Genomic DNA, 14886 nt, shown 5'->3' on the forward strand with positions numbered 1-14886 from the left:
GTCTCCCATAACTCCAGCGGGAGACTGGTGGAGGCCCCAGGGAAAGGATAGACACCCAGTCGCTTCAAGCTGCCGTCTCGTGCAGTGGGTGCTGATTCGCTGAATTGCTTTAAGCAAGACCTAGATTTGTTTCTGGCTGGGGCAGGGATCACCTCTTCCAGAAAGTAGGTACTGCAGGCAATAAAGGGCAAGCGTGATCTCCTGGACTAGTTTTGATGCCTAGATGGGTCGGAGAGGATTTTCCCAGAGTTGTTCCCCAAATTTGGCTGGTTTTGAAATGTTTTATTGCTTCTCCCAGGAATCACACAGTTTTGGCTGGAGTGTATAAGTTGTGATACACAAAGTATTGCAATTGTATGAGACAGGCTCAATGGACCAGATGGCCTTTACCTGTCTGTCATTGTTCGTATGTTTGTAGTTCTTTGCTATTTCCTGGAATTTCTGCGTTGACTTTTAAGGGGTGGAACTTCCGGCAGATGATAGCTGGGACAGTGTCTCGCTAAACTGGGAGGCTGCACTCTGACTCTGCCTCAACCTCACTCTTGGCCCCTGAAAAGACCCCACCATTGCAGTCGTGGCTGATATGCCTTCACAAGGGTGCATTTGATCACCGCCAGTGGGGTCCAGTCTACACAAGCATCTTGGATCGCCTAAGAACATAAAATTTGGAAAAAAAATTCCTCAATCAATCTCCAACTTGGAGGCAGATCAGAGCAGTCCCAGGATCAGGAGGGGGCTTGGGAAATCTGTCTATTTGACTTGTTTCTCAATCTACTGTCAGCGTGCACCATAAACACTAACCTGTAGCAGGGTGATCGGGAACTTCGGATGTGGCTCGGTGGTGATCCACACTCGGAAACTCTCGTGCACATTCTCACTTGTGGTCAAGGTCTCTAACAGCTCATTCATGAATTCCAATCCTAAATGGCAGTTCTGCAGTAAAACCCATCCACCCTGAGGTGTGAGAAACAACAGTCAGTTTATCCAGGCTGAGGAAATGTCAGTATGTCTCAATATCCTTAAGAAACTAGGAGAAACCATAAATAAGACTGAGATCATCCATAATGCTCCAATCCCAAACCTTGAATTGCTCAGTAACACTTTAATAAAACACCACCGGTGCAAAATTCGGATCTGTAGTGCCCGTTTTTTGATCGCTACAAGTGTGCTTAGAGTTTATAAATGGCGCTGGCGGCGCATGGGCACACTTGTGGGGTGAATTGCACAGGATGCGATTTTGGTGAGGGTGGCAACCTATGCTAAAACAATGTTTCCGCTGTTTGGATCACTCTGGAGCACTTCTACACTATTCAGCAGAGCAGGTATCAAGATTCCTGGTAGTATGCTGCATGCTGACCATCCTCAGCCTTCACGACGGCACAGCTCTTGCAACCAGCTATATGACGAGCAGATGATAAGGAGAAGGAGGAGTGGGAGGAGGATGAGGAGAAAGAGAAAGAAGAGGAGAAAGAGGATGGAAGGAGGCAACCCAGGCAGCCCCTTTCTGGCCAGGTCGTCCATGAAGAACTTATCCGAGTGGGATACCGATAACCACAACTCTAATTCTCCATTCACCAACACCTTACCTTCCCTCTGTCACAGATCATCCCAGCGTCCACTTGGCACAATGCAAAAATAAAATCCTTCATAAAATAAACATTCCAAATCAAGGGCTAGATTTTCGATTCTGCTCATTTCGGAACGGTAATGGCGGTGGGCGGTAAAGTTTGCGCCCAGGAACAGGTTGCGCCTCAGTCAGCAAAATTCATCAGCTGGGCCCTGAGTGTGGGTGGCGCTAATGGAGGCGTTACACACCTCTCTTAGGGCGCTAGGCCGGCTGAGCTAGTGAAAATCCCAAGCCAAACAGCCGGCCTCGGAGGGCTGTAAGAGAGCCTGGGGGGCAAATAAAAACCTGAAAAAACCCACCAAAAACATTCCCAATAAATAACCCATGCCACCGCAACATAAAGTGACAAAAAAATAAAATGAAAAACAATCACACTTACCTGAGGTCGATATTATTTACCTCACTGCAGCCGCTACAGCTCGGGCCGCCCGCTTTCACAGGGAGTCCCAGCAGGGCGCTCTATGTAGTGCTAAGGGTTGGGCGGCAGGCAAAAATCAAGCCGGTGTCGCAACCAGGGCTGTTGTACATTGGCACGCCTCTTCCGGGCGGCAATGCACTATGCCCTGTCGAAACCGACACCGAAAGTACCGGCAGGGCACTGGAAGCTGGCTGCCTACCCTCCGGGGTTCTAACAGGGGTGGCAGAAGACCGAAAATCCAGCCTCTTATTTATAAATCAAATTCTGTTATATTGCACATAAACGTAAACTAATCACCCTTCTTCTTTTTTCATAAAGCAAAGCAAATCAAATGTCAATATCTAAGTCAGATATCCAGGCCAAAGCTTCCGGTTTAATCGCGTGTATATGTTGAAGTCTGCCTGCAAATTTCCTCTGAGGGCAGTGCTCAATGATGTGCTCCAAGGTTTGATTAGGAGCTCCATAGTCGCATGATGGGGATGCTTTAATCTTCCATCTGTGGAGAAGTTGGCTGCATCTACCATGACCAGATCTGAGGTGGTTGATGGTTGTCCACTGTTTGCGAAGAAGTTTTGATCTTTCAGGTTATATTGTACTAATCACCCTTAATGTTTGTATTACGTGTCTTCTCTTAGGCAGTCCCTTGGAGTCGAGGATATGTTAAGTGTATTTTGCCTGTCCAAGTGCTCCTATGTAGTGCTAACATAGTGGCTACAGCATGGTTGGTGAAACGCTGCTGACTTTCAGTGGAGGAAACTGCAGATGTCCTTGGAAGATGACCTCGAGCAGCTTTGGGCCTAGAACGCATGGCTGCAGCCTGCGCCGTCTCGTCAGTGGTCCAGCCTGGACTGGCAGGCTTACAGGCAAATATAAGGGCACTGGCAGAGTGGCAGTGGTGAGTGGATAAATGCTGTCTGCATAACAGTGGACAGCAGGTTCATACTCCATGGTGCGGAACATAAGAACATAAGAATTAGGAACAGGAGTAGGCCATCTAGCCCCTCGAGCCTGCTCCGCCATTCAACAAGATCATGGCTGATCTGGCCGTGGACTCAGCTCCACTTACCCGCCCTCTCCCCATAGCCCTTAATTCCCTTATTGGTTAAAAATCTATCTATCTGTGACTTGAATACATTCAATGAGCTAGCCTCAACTGCTTCCTTGGGCAGAGAATTCCACAGATTCACAACCCTCTGGGAGAAGAAATTCCTTCTCAACTCGATTTTAAATTGGCTCCCCCGTATTTTGAGGCTGTGCCCCCTAGTTCTAGTCTCCCCGACCAGTGGAAACAACCTCTCTGCCTCTATCTTGTCTATCCCTTTCATTATTTTAAATGTTTCTATAAGATCACCCCTCATCCTTCTGAACTCCAATGAGTAAAGACCCAGTCTACTCGAGTAAATACCCAGTCTACTCAATCTATCATCTCCGGAATCAGCCTAGTGAATCGTCTCTGTACCCCCTCCAAAGCTAGTATATCCTTCCTTAAGTAAGATGACCAAAACTGCACGCAGTACTCCAGGTGCGGCCTCACCAATACCCTATACATTTGCAGAAGGACCTCCCTGCTTTTGTACTCCATCCCTCTCGTAATGAAGGCCAACATTCCATTCGCCTTCCTGATTAGCTGCTGCACCTGGGCCAATTGTGGAGCAGTGGAGGCGTGGCCTAAACAGTTGGAGCTGTGAGCAGTGAGAGAAGGAGCTGCTGCTTTTGCTCCTGGCTGGGCCTGTGAATCAGCCCAGGAAGAGAAGGAAGGAAGGAAGGGGCTTCACCACCAACTTTCACCCAGAGGGAGAGGAGGAAAAAATAGAAAACTTGAACAACTTCACCATTTCTACAAAGAGTTGGAGAGAGGGGGAAAGACCAACAACAACATCCAGTGTGGAAGGAGGGAGACTCTACCATTCTACAGGTGGGTGTATTGGTGCAGTCCCTAAAAGACTTTACTGTATCGGTGGGGGGAGGAAAGAAGACCAGTCGGGGGCCGGAACATCGCAGGGGGTGTGTGTGTGTGGAAGTGTGTGTGGGGGCCTTGCTTACAACTAGGCCCCACACACCTTTGAAGCACCCCTCCCCCATTGCCTAGCCTGGGATAGCTGGAGCTACCAGGCTGAAGAAACAATTAATCCACCCTAATTAAACATCGTTGGGAGTGTGTGCCTGTGTGGCTCCAGCTGCACCAGGTGAAGACATCTTCTCCCCTCACCCAAAGACCACCTCAAAGACTATTTTTGTTTGCCATCTGGGGATTGCACCCACCCACAGCTGCGAGGGGAGACCTGCCCTCGCAGTTTCCCCCCTTCCCACCCCCCCTCTCTCTTTCTCTGTTACTCTCTGTCTCTCCCCTCTCTCTCTGAGAGCCCTTTTCCTCCCAAATTGATTGGAAAAATATAAAACAATTAAGACTACTGAGCAGAGGGAGCAAGGCCCCTCCCCAATTGTCAACTAGGGGAGAGGTGTGCCTCGTTAAGAGCTCCTCTGCTCAGTCTATTAAACGAGGCCATTTAAAGACCATTACGGCCTGTGACTTTGGGGTGGGTGTAGCCCTTAAAGGGACCCCGTGATGGCGACCCCATCTACGCCGGTGGCAGAGCCAGCTAGGACTTATGCGCAGGCGGCATCCACATCCACGGCATCTGCTGCCCTGCCACCATTCAGACTTATAACTACGAAACACGGGGTCAAGAGCTACACTCACTCCACAATGAGCATTGAGGAGTGCGTGCGGGCGATGGCTGGGGTAGTCGGCCCCTCGGCCATTGTCGCAGCCTCCAAGATGTCTAGGAAGGCCGTGTTCTTCCTGGGGTCGGAGCGGGCGGTGTCCCTGGCCATTGAAAAGGGGCTCACGGTGGGCGGGCCGTTCCTGCCGGTGGACCCTCTCGAGGCCACCGCGCAGAGGGTCATTCTATCAAACGTCCCGCCCTTTGTTCCCGCTGAGCTCCTCCTCCCTCACCTACACCAACTGGGGGACGTAAGGTCAGGGATCAACCCCATACCGCTTGGCCTCAGGGAGAACAGCCTGAGCCACGTGTTCTCCTTCCGCCGCCAGCTCTTTGTCCGGCTGGCGCGGGAAGAGACGACAGAGGGCAATTTTAATGTGGTGCACGAGGGGACTGCCTACCGCGTCTTTTGGACATCGGACGGCGTGCGGTGCCATGCCTGCAGGGAGGTGGGGCACGTTCGCAAGAACTGCCCCGCCTCCAAGCCGCCAAACCACCGAAGGCGGCCAAGGCTGGCGCCGCCGCCACCCCTCCCCCTAGTAGCGTCCGCGTGCCGGGAGCTGTGGGTGCGCGGGCATCGTCGGGGGCCTTTGTTTTCATGGCCTCCGGCGGGGGGGAGGGAGAGCGTCCGGCCGGAAGGAAGGCGCAGAAGAAGGCGAAACACCTAGAGGCGGGTCCCCTTAGTGCGCCAGACAAGCTGTTCACCGCGCTCGGCCCAACCCCGTCACCGGCGAGCGCGGGGTGCCCTGAGCCCGTGCCCGAGCACTTGACTAATACCGCAGAGGGGTTCGGGCGCGGGCAGGATAAGAAAAAGGGGGGAGTGGAGCGGGAGGCCTCGGCACACACGGGTGTCTCCCTGTCTCCGTGCCCCCCCAGGAAAAAAAGGAGGCGCCGCTTCAATGAGGCGGGGGGGGGAACAACATCCCTCCGCGGAGGAGTCGGTGCCCGCCGCGTGTCCCGCGTCCCCCACCGGCGCCCCCAAACTGCGCCGTAGGCACGAGGAATCTGTCCCCGGGGAGGGTGAGGCAGTCGAGGCTGCCCAGCCGCTGCCTCCCGGGGATGGCGTGAAAGATCTGCCTGTCGTGGGGGGCGTGGTGCCAGCGGAAGAATGCGTAGCCGCCGGGTCGAGCGTCCCGGGGACTGAGGCGGGCGGGGCCGAAAAGGCCGAACCTGAGCCCGCCCAGCCAATATCCAACTTCCCCCGGGATTTGCTCAACTCGGCAGAAATACAAAGTATTAACACTTTTAATGAATCTGTACACGCTGGGCCGGGGAGTGGCGGCGGGGAGGGGGAGGAACACCCACCCTCGCCCCCTACTTTGGAGCTGGAGCGCTTGGAGAGCCTGGGGATTTTCTATGGCCGGGTCTCTCCTTGTTCCTGGGGTGGAGGAGGAACCCCTTCCGCTGTCGCTTCCCGAGCCAGCACCAATTCTAAAAGAGCCCAGTGGGGACTCCTCTGCCGACGATCCTGGGGGTGGGATCGGGGCAGAGCCAGGGCCGGATGGAGCGGCCGGGACGTTTGCCGTACCTCGTGCGGTCGACGGGCCGGCTGCTAGCGGCGACCTCCCGGAGGAGGACGGGGACTCGGTGGAGGACGCAGGTGAAGATCTCGAGTCCATCGCCAGTGAGGCGGTGGATCTCCTCGTGCCTGCCGCTGAGACCCCCTCATTCCCGTAGAGGAACTCCAGGACTTTTTGGTCGAGAGCCAGGGTCGCCGCAACCGAGCCCATCTGGCCCGGGAAAGATGGTCCGAGCCGGGGCTGCTCATCGCTTCCGTCCGCGTCGCCGCTAAAACCATGGCCGCGGGCGGGCCCTTATCAAAGGCGCAAGGCCTTGAGCTGCGCCGGCTCAAAAAGTTCCTCGCTGGGCTGCTGAAGGAGTGGAGCTCAACAAAAGACTCCGCTCCCTCCCCCGCAATAGGTTAAGGTAGAGGTTGCACTATGCTTTTGCCATGAAGATAACCATAGCCAGCCTCAACATCAACGGCGGAAGAGGGGCACGTCGTAGATTTGACAATTTTTCGCTCCTGCGGGAGGGGAAATATGCGGTGTGCTTCCTGCAAGAAACCCACACCGTTCCGGGAGACGAAGCCACGTGGCTCCTGGAATGGCAAGGAGAGGTCCGCATGAGCCACCTCACCGCCACTTCTAGTGGGGTGGCCATCTTGCTGGGCCCGCATTTTCAGCAGGAGATCTTGGGGGTCGAGGAGCCCGTGCCAGGCCGCTTGCTGCACGTAACGGTTCACCTGGGGGACGTGCCGCTCCATCTCGTGAACGTGTACGCCCCTCAGCCCGGCCCGCAGCAGGCGCGCTTCTTCGAAGAAGTATCCGCTCTTTTTGGCTCCGTCGACGTCGGCGACTGCATTGTCCTCGGGGGGGGATTTTAACTGCACCCTCGAGGCGAGGGACCGCTCCGGTGCCCCGCAGTGCATGACGGTGATGGAGAAGTTGAGGGACCTGGTCGGGTCCTTCGACTTGGTGGACGTCTGGCGAAATCTCCACCCCGACTCCAGCGCCTTTACTTGGGTGAGGCCTGGAGTAGGATGGTCCAGAGTCGACCGCCTTTACGTGTCTCGGGCGTACGTTTCCTGCGTCCCGGCGGCCTCCATGCGGCCGGTGCCGTGTTCGGACCACCACCTGGTGTGGGCGGAGCTCGCTTCGCTCCGCGCGAGGACGGGGTCCGGGTACTGGCATTTTAACAACCGGCTGCTGGAGGACGAGCGGTTCCAGGACTCGTTCCGTCGATTCTGGTCCGACTGGAGAAGGAAGCAGGGGGGCTTCCCCTCCTTGAGGCTATGGTGGGACGTGGGCAAGGCTCATGTCTGCGTCTTCTGTCAAGAGTACGCGAGGGGGTCGACCAAGAGGCGGGCGGCCGGAGTCGGGCGCCTAGAAAAAGAGGTGCTCGACCTGGAAGCCCATCTCGGTCAAGTCGTCCAGGACCCGGCCCTGCGGACGGTGTACGAAGCGAAGAAGGCCGCGCTGAAGGACCTGCAGCTCGTCGGGTCCCGAGGCGCGTTCGTGAGGTCGCGGATCCGGTTCCTGCGGGATCTGGACCGCGGCTCCCCCTTCTTCTACTCGCTGGAAAAAAGACAGGGTGTCCGTAAGCAGCTCTTGACGCTGCTGGCCGACGACGGCTCTCTCGTCTCGGATCCGGAGGGCGTCAACAACAGGGCCCGTGAATATTACAGGTCTCTGTTCTCTCCGGATCCGTCCAGCGAGGAAGCGCGTAGAGTTTTGTGGGAGGACCTGCCGAAAGTCAGCCCGGAGGGCGGTGAAAATTTGGAAGCTCCGCTAAGCCTGGCGGAGCTGACCGGTGCTCTCGACCGGCTCTCGAGGGGAAAATCCCCGGGGCTGGACGGGCTGACCGTGGAGTTCCACAGGGCGTTCTGGGACGTCCTGGGGAGCGACTACGCGCGGGTCCTGGGGGAAAGTCTGGCGACCGGGGAGATGCCCCTCTCTTCGCACAGGGCAGTCATCGTCCTGCTGCCTAAGAAGGGCGATCTCCGCCTCCTTAAGAACTGGCGCCCGGTCTCCCTCCTCACCACGGACTACAAAATCTTCGCCAGGGCGATGTCTGCTCACCTTGGCACCGTGCTGGACCACATGATCCACCCCGACCAGTCCTACACGGTCCCGGGCCGGACAATCCACGATAACATCCATCTGGTCCGGGACCTCATCCATCATTCCCAGGAGGCTGGTCTGTCAGTCGCCTTCCTATCTCTCGACCAAGAGAAGGCGTTCGACAGGGTGGATCACGACTATCTGCTCGGAACTCTGCGCGCTTTCGGGTTCGGGACGCATTTCGTCGCCCGGATCCGACTTTTGTACGCCGCCGCGGAGTGTCTGATTAAGGTTAACGGGTCCTTGATGGCGCCCCTTCGCTTTAGGAGAGGGGTGCGCCAGGGATGCCCCATGTCCGGCCAGTTATATGCCATCTGCGTGAAGCCTTTCCTGCGCCTCCTGCGGTCGAGGTTGACGGGACTGGCTCTGCAAGGGCCGATGACGTGCTCCTCGTGGTAGAGGATCCCGCTGACCTGCGGAGGATGCGTGAGTGCCAGGAGATTTACTTGGCCGCATCCTCCGCCAGAATCAACTGGGAAAAATGTTCCGGACTCCTGGTGGGTCAGTGGCGAGTGGACTCCCTGCCGGAGGAGCTCAGGCCTTTTGCCTGGAGCACGACCCATCTCCTCTATCTGGGAATCTACCTTAGCCCCGACGAGGAAGCCTGGCCGGCGAACTGGCAGGAGCTGGAGGCCAAGGTCGCCGCTCGCCTAGGGCGCTGGACAGGACTGCTCCGAGTGCTGTCCTACAGGGGTCGAGCGCTAGTCATAAACCAGCTGGTGGCCGCAATGCTGTGGTACCGGCTGGTCACTTTGACCCCTCCCCCTGCGTTTGTCGCCAAGATACAGAAGAAGCTGGTGGACTTCTTCTGGAACAACAGGAAGCACTGGGTCTCTGCTGCGGTCTTGAGTCTCCCGCTTGAGGAGGGCGGTCAGTCGTTGGTGTGCGTCAGCGCCCAGCTCGCGACTTTCCGTCTTCAGACCCTGCAGAGATACCTTTACGTCGAGTCCCCTCCTAGGTGGTGTGCTCTGGCGACGTATTTCTTCCGCCAGCAGCGCGACCTCAATTACGACACGCAGCTCCTGTTTGTGAACTTGGGGGGTGCCAGGACCGCCCTCCGGGAGCTGCCTGTCTTTTACAAGGAACACATGAGGGTCTGGAACAAAGTCTCCACCAAGCGCAGCTCTTCGCCGGCTGGAGTGGCGGCTGTCCTGCAGGAGCCGCTGCTCGGGAATCCGTACCTCCACGACCGAGATTTTATGTGGCGGTCGGAAGAGAGGGCTGTGGCTGGTGAGGTGACCAGGGTCAGGGACCTGCTTGATGGCGGAGGAGCAGGCTGGATGGCGCCAGGCACGCTGGCGCGGCGCCTAAATTCAGCCAACGTCTGCCGGGCGGCCGAAGCCATCGAGTCGCTAAAAACAGCTTTGGGCCCTGACTCTGTTAGGTGCATCGAGGAGGCTCAAGCACGTGGGGAGATCCCGTCCGAACTGACCCCCGTCCGGACGGAATTCCTCATCGGCGCCAAACCCCGGAACCTCCCTCGGGAGCCGGCGCCTCACAACTTGAGCCGCCTCGAGGAAATCCCCTCCGTGCCTTTCAGTTCCGCGCAGAGGGGTTTCCTGTACGGGCTGCTCCTGCACACTCTCAACTTTGCCATCCTCGCCGGCCGTCCGGACACGCCATGGCGTACCATCTTGCCATCCGGAGGAGGCGGGGGTCCCCGATGGAGGGCACTCAATGCGGGAGTCCTCCCATTATTCATCGGGGACTTGGCCTGGAGGGTGGTGCACGGAGCAGTGCCATGCAACAAATTTTTAAGCCGGTTCACGGACTCCCAGGCCGCCTGCAATTTCTGCGGTATGGAAGAGTCCGTGTTCCATGTTTTTGTGGAATGCACGAGGTTGCAGCCCCTGTTTTATTATTTAAAGGGGCTGCTCCTGAAATTCTGGCTGCACTTCAGTCCCATTCTCCTGATCTTTGGGCACCCTGTGCGGAGGGGAGCGGATAGGTCCGAGGGCCTCCTCGTAGGACTGCTCCTGGGCACAGCCAAGGGTGCCATCAGCCGGTCCAGGCAGCGGGCGGTCGAGGGGGTCGTTCAACCTGACTGCCTGCCTCTCTTCCGCACGTACATCCGCGCCAGGGTGTCCTTGGAGATGGAGCACGCGGTGTCCACCGGTACGCTCGCGGCTTTCCGCGAGCGATGGGCACCGGAGGGACTGGAGTGCATCGTCACGCCCGGCAACCAAATTTTAATTTGATTTTATGTTTTAAAGTTTAATTTGTTTTAATTGCCGGTACTTTTAGTGTCCCCCTCCCCTTTTATAGGGGGCACTGGAGGAAAAAATTTGATTTTAGTGCCCCAAAAAAAAACAAACAAAAAAAGAAAAACACAAAAAAAAACACAAAAAAGGAAAAAAGGGCCTTGTAAATGTCTGGTGTGTCATCCAGGGCGGGTGGCATGGTTTAATGTTTATGTTTTTTCAGGTAAACTCCAAAAGAGTTTCATGCACAAGGACCCCCAGGTCCCTCTGCACCTCAGCATGTTGTAATTTCTCCCCATTCAAATAGTATTCCCTTTTTTTGTTTTTTTCCCCAAGGTGGATGACCTCACACTTTCCGACATTGAATTCCATCTGTCAAACCTTAGCCTATTCACTTAACCTGTCTAAATCTCTTTGCAGCCTCTCTGTGTCCTCTACACAACCCGCTTTCCCACTAATCTTTGTGTCATCTGCAAATTTTGTTACCCTACACTCTGTCCCCTCTTCCAGGTCATCGATGTATATTGTAAACAGTTGTGGTCCCAGCACCGATCCCTGTGGCACACCACTAACCACCGATTTCCAACCGGAAAAGGACCCATTTATCCCGACTCTCTGCTTTCTGTTAGCCAGCCAATTCTCTATCCATGCTTATACATTTCCACTGACCCCGCGTACCTTTATCTTCTGCAGTAACCTTTTGTGTGGCACCTTATCGAATGCCTTTTGAAAATCTAAATACACCACATCCATCGGTACACCTCTATCCACCATGCTCGTTATATCCTCAAAGAATTCCAGTAAATTAGTTAAACATGATTTCCCCTTCATGAATCCATGCTGCGTCTGCTTGATTGTACTATTCCGATCCAGATGTCCCGCTATTTCTTCCTTAATGATAGTTTCAAGCATTTTCCCCACTACAGATGTTAAACTAACCGGCCTAGAGTTACCTGCCTTTTGTCTGTCCCCTTTTTTAAACAGAGGCGTTACATTAGCTGCTTTCCAATCCGCTGGTACCTCCCCAGAGTCCAGAGAATTTTGGTAGATTATAACTGATGCATCTGCTATAACTTCCGCCATCTCTTTTAATACCCTAGGATGCATTTCATCAGGACCAGGGGACTTGTCTACTTTGAGTCCCATTAGCCTGTCCAGCACGACCCCGCTAGTGATAGTGATTGTCTCCAGGTCCTCCCTTCCCACATTCCTGTGACCCGCAATTTTTGGCATGGTTTCTGTGTCTTCCACTGTGAAGACGGAAGCAAAATAATTGTTTAAGATCTCAGCCATTTCCACATTTCCCATTATTAAATCCCCTTTCTCCTCTTCTGAGGGACCAACATTTACTTTAGTCACTCTTTTCCGTTTTATATATCTGTAAAAGCTTTTACTATCCGTTTTTCTGTTTTGCGCAAGTTTATCTTCGTAATCTATCTTTCCTTTCTTTATTGCTTTCTTAGTCATTCTTTGCTGTTGATTAAAATTTTCCCAATCTTCTATTTTCCCACGAACCTTGGCCACTTTATACGCATTGGTTTTTAATTTGATACTCTCCTTAATTTCCCTGGTTATCCACGGCTGATTATCCCTTCTCTTACCGCCCTTCTTTTTCATTGGAATATATTTTTGTTGAGCATTTTGAAAGAGCTCCTTAAAAGTCCTCCACTGTTCCTCAATTGTGCCACCGTTTAGACTGTGTTTCCAGTCTATTTTAGCCAACTCTGTCCTCATCCCACTGTAGTCCCCTTTGTTTAAGCATAGTATGCTCGTTTGAGACACTACTTCCTCACCCTCAATCTATATTACAAATTCAACCATACTGTGATCACTCATTCCGAGAGGATCTTTTACTAGGAGATCGTTTATTATTCCTGTCTCATTACACAGAACCAGATCTAAGATAGCATGCTCCCTTGTAGGTTCTGTAACATACTGTTCAAAGAAACAATCCCGTATGCATTCTATGAATTCCTCCTCCAGGCTACCCCGTGCGATTTGAGTTGACCAATCGATATGTAGGTTAAAATCCCCCATGATTACTGCCGTTCCTTTTTCACATGCCTCCATTATTTCCTTGATTATTGCCTGCCCCACCGTGAAGTTATTATTTGGGGGCCTATAAACTACGCCTACCAGTGAATTTTTCCCCTTACTATCTCTAATCTCCACCCACAATGATTCAACATTTTGTTCATTGGAGCCAATATCGTCTCTCACAACTGCCCTGATATCATCCTTTATTAACAGAGCTACCCCACCTCCTTTCCCTTCTTGTCTATCTTTCCGAATCGTCAGATACCCCTGTATGTTTAATTCCCAGTCTTGGCCATTCTTCAACCACGTTTCTGTAATGGCCACCAAATCATACCCATTTGTAATGATTTGTGCTGTCAACTCATTTACTTTATTTCGAATGCTGCATGCGTTTAGGTAGAGTGTTTTAATACTAGTTTTTAATCCATGATTTTTAGTTTTGACCCCTCCTGCAGCCCCTTTACATTCAGTGGTCCTTTTTGTTTTTTGCCTTGGGTTTCTCTGCCCTCCACTTTTACTCATCTCCTTTCTGTCTTTTGCTTTTGTCTCCTTTTTTTTCCCCTCTGTCTCCCTGCATTGGTTCCCATCCCCCTGCCATATTAGTTTAACTCCTCCCCAACAGCACTAGCAAACACTCCCCCTCGGACATTGGTTCCGGTGCTGCCTAGGTGCAGACCGTCTGGTTTGTACTGGTCCCACCTCCCCCAGAACCAGTTCCAATGCCCCAGGAATTTGAATCCCTCCCTGCTGCACCACTGCTCAAGCCACGTATTCATCTGAGCTATCCTGCGATTCCTACTCTGACTAGCACGTGGCACTGGTAGCAATCCCAAGATTACTACTTTTGAGGTCCTACGTTTTAATTTAGCTCCTAGCTCCTTAAATTCATCTCGTAGGACCTCATCCCTTTTTTTACCTATATCGTTGGTACCAATGTGCACCACGACAACTGGCTGTTCTACTCCCTTTTCAGAATGTCCTGAACCCGCTCCGAGACATCCTTGACCCTTGCACCAGGGAGGCAACATACCATCCTGGAGTCTCAGTTGCGGCCGCAGAAACGCCTATCTATTCCACTTACAATCGAATCCCCTATCACTATCGCTCTCCCACTCTTTTTCCTGCCCTCCTGTGCAGCAAAGCCAGCCATGGTGCCACGAACTTGGCTGCTGCTGCCCTCCCCTGATGAGTCATCCCCCTCAACAGTACTCAAAACGGCTTATCTTGCACTGCCTCAGCAATCCTGGTAATCTGTTGGAGGACAGATTGTTAAACTTCTGTGATACCTTGCAAGCTCATTTGAACACCGTAATCCAAAGCCATGATGGCAGCAGACTGACCTTGCATGACAGCAGTCTGAGCACAAGCAGCACTCAGACATTGGGTGGCTGCTGCTTGTGCTGCAATGGAAGTTGATGTGTCAGCCATTAGACGCTGGTATCGTGGTTAGGTCCACAAGTGTGCTGAGGGAGTTTGCAACCACTTCCATGTTGGAAATTATGGGTTGCAAGCTCTGCACAAAGTCCTGTGCCAAGTTGGTGCCGGACTCCTCCATGCTCCTTGACATTGCATGCAGGCTTTCTGGTAGGTTTCTCAATGCACCAAGCATTTCATTGCAGATACCCATCAGCCTGCCCCAGCAAATCGCTCATCTGAATCCTCTGATGCAAAACTCATGTGCGAACTCCTGCCACCTGCACTATCCTTGTCCCCTGCCTTGTCTAAAGACCACATGCCCGGTGTCTCACCAAGTGCAGATCCCACCTCTATGATATACTCGAATTACGCCCAGTGTCAGTATCTGAGCTGGTGGCTGCAAGTGTTAAATTGAGTTTATTTTATTTCATTTGTTCACTGCCTAGGCCGCATTTATTGCTCATCACTAATTGCCATCGAGAAGGTGGTGGTGAGCCACCTTCTTGAACCATGAGTGAAGGTACTCCCACAGTGCATTCTGGAGGGAGTTCCAGAATTTTGATCCAGCGATGATGAAGATGGCAATATATTTTCAAGTCAGGATGGTGTGTAACTTGGAGGGGAACTTGGAGGTGATGGTATTGCCATGCGTCTGCTGCCCATGTCCTTCGAGGTGGTAGGGGTCGTGGATTTGAGTGGTGCTGTTGAAAAAGCCTTGGCGAGTTGTTGCAGTGCGTCTTTTATATGGTACACACTGCAGCGACGGTATGTCGGTTATGGTGGAGTGAATGTTTCAGGTGGTGGATGAGGTGCCAATCAAGTGGGCTGCTTTGTCCTGGGT

General features: G+C 53.3%; 1 protein-coding gene across 2 annotated transcripts in view; it reads right to left on the bottom strand.

The window, feature by feature from the left end:
* The window catches only part of LOC139267485 (dynein axonemal heavy chain 8-like), a 2569686-nt gene that overhangs the window by 107645 nt on the left and 2447155 nt on the right, over nucleotides 1-14886 (bottom strand). For both annotated transcript variants that reach the window (XM_070885867.1, XM_070885866.1), the window contains one exon: nucleotides 802-954. In XM_070885867.1, the coding sequence (XP_070741968.1) occupies nucleotides 802-954 (153 nt within the window). The remainder of the gene's footprint in view (nucleotides 1-801; nucleotides 955-14886) is intronic.

Source organism: Pristiophorus japonicus, chromosome 7, assembly GCF_044704955.1.
Source record: "Pristiophorus japonicus isolate sPriJap1 chromosome 7, sPriJap1.hap1, whole genome shotgun sequence".
Taxonomy (NCBI): Eukaryota; Metazoa; Chordata; class Chondrichthyes; family Pristiophoridae; genus Pristiophorus; species Pristiophorus japonicus.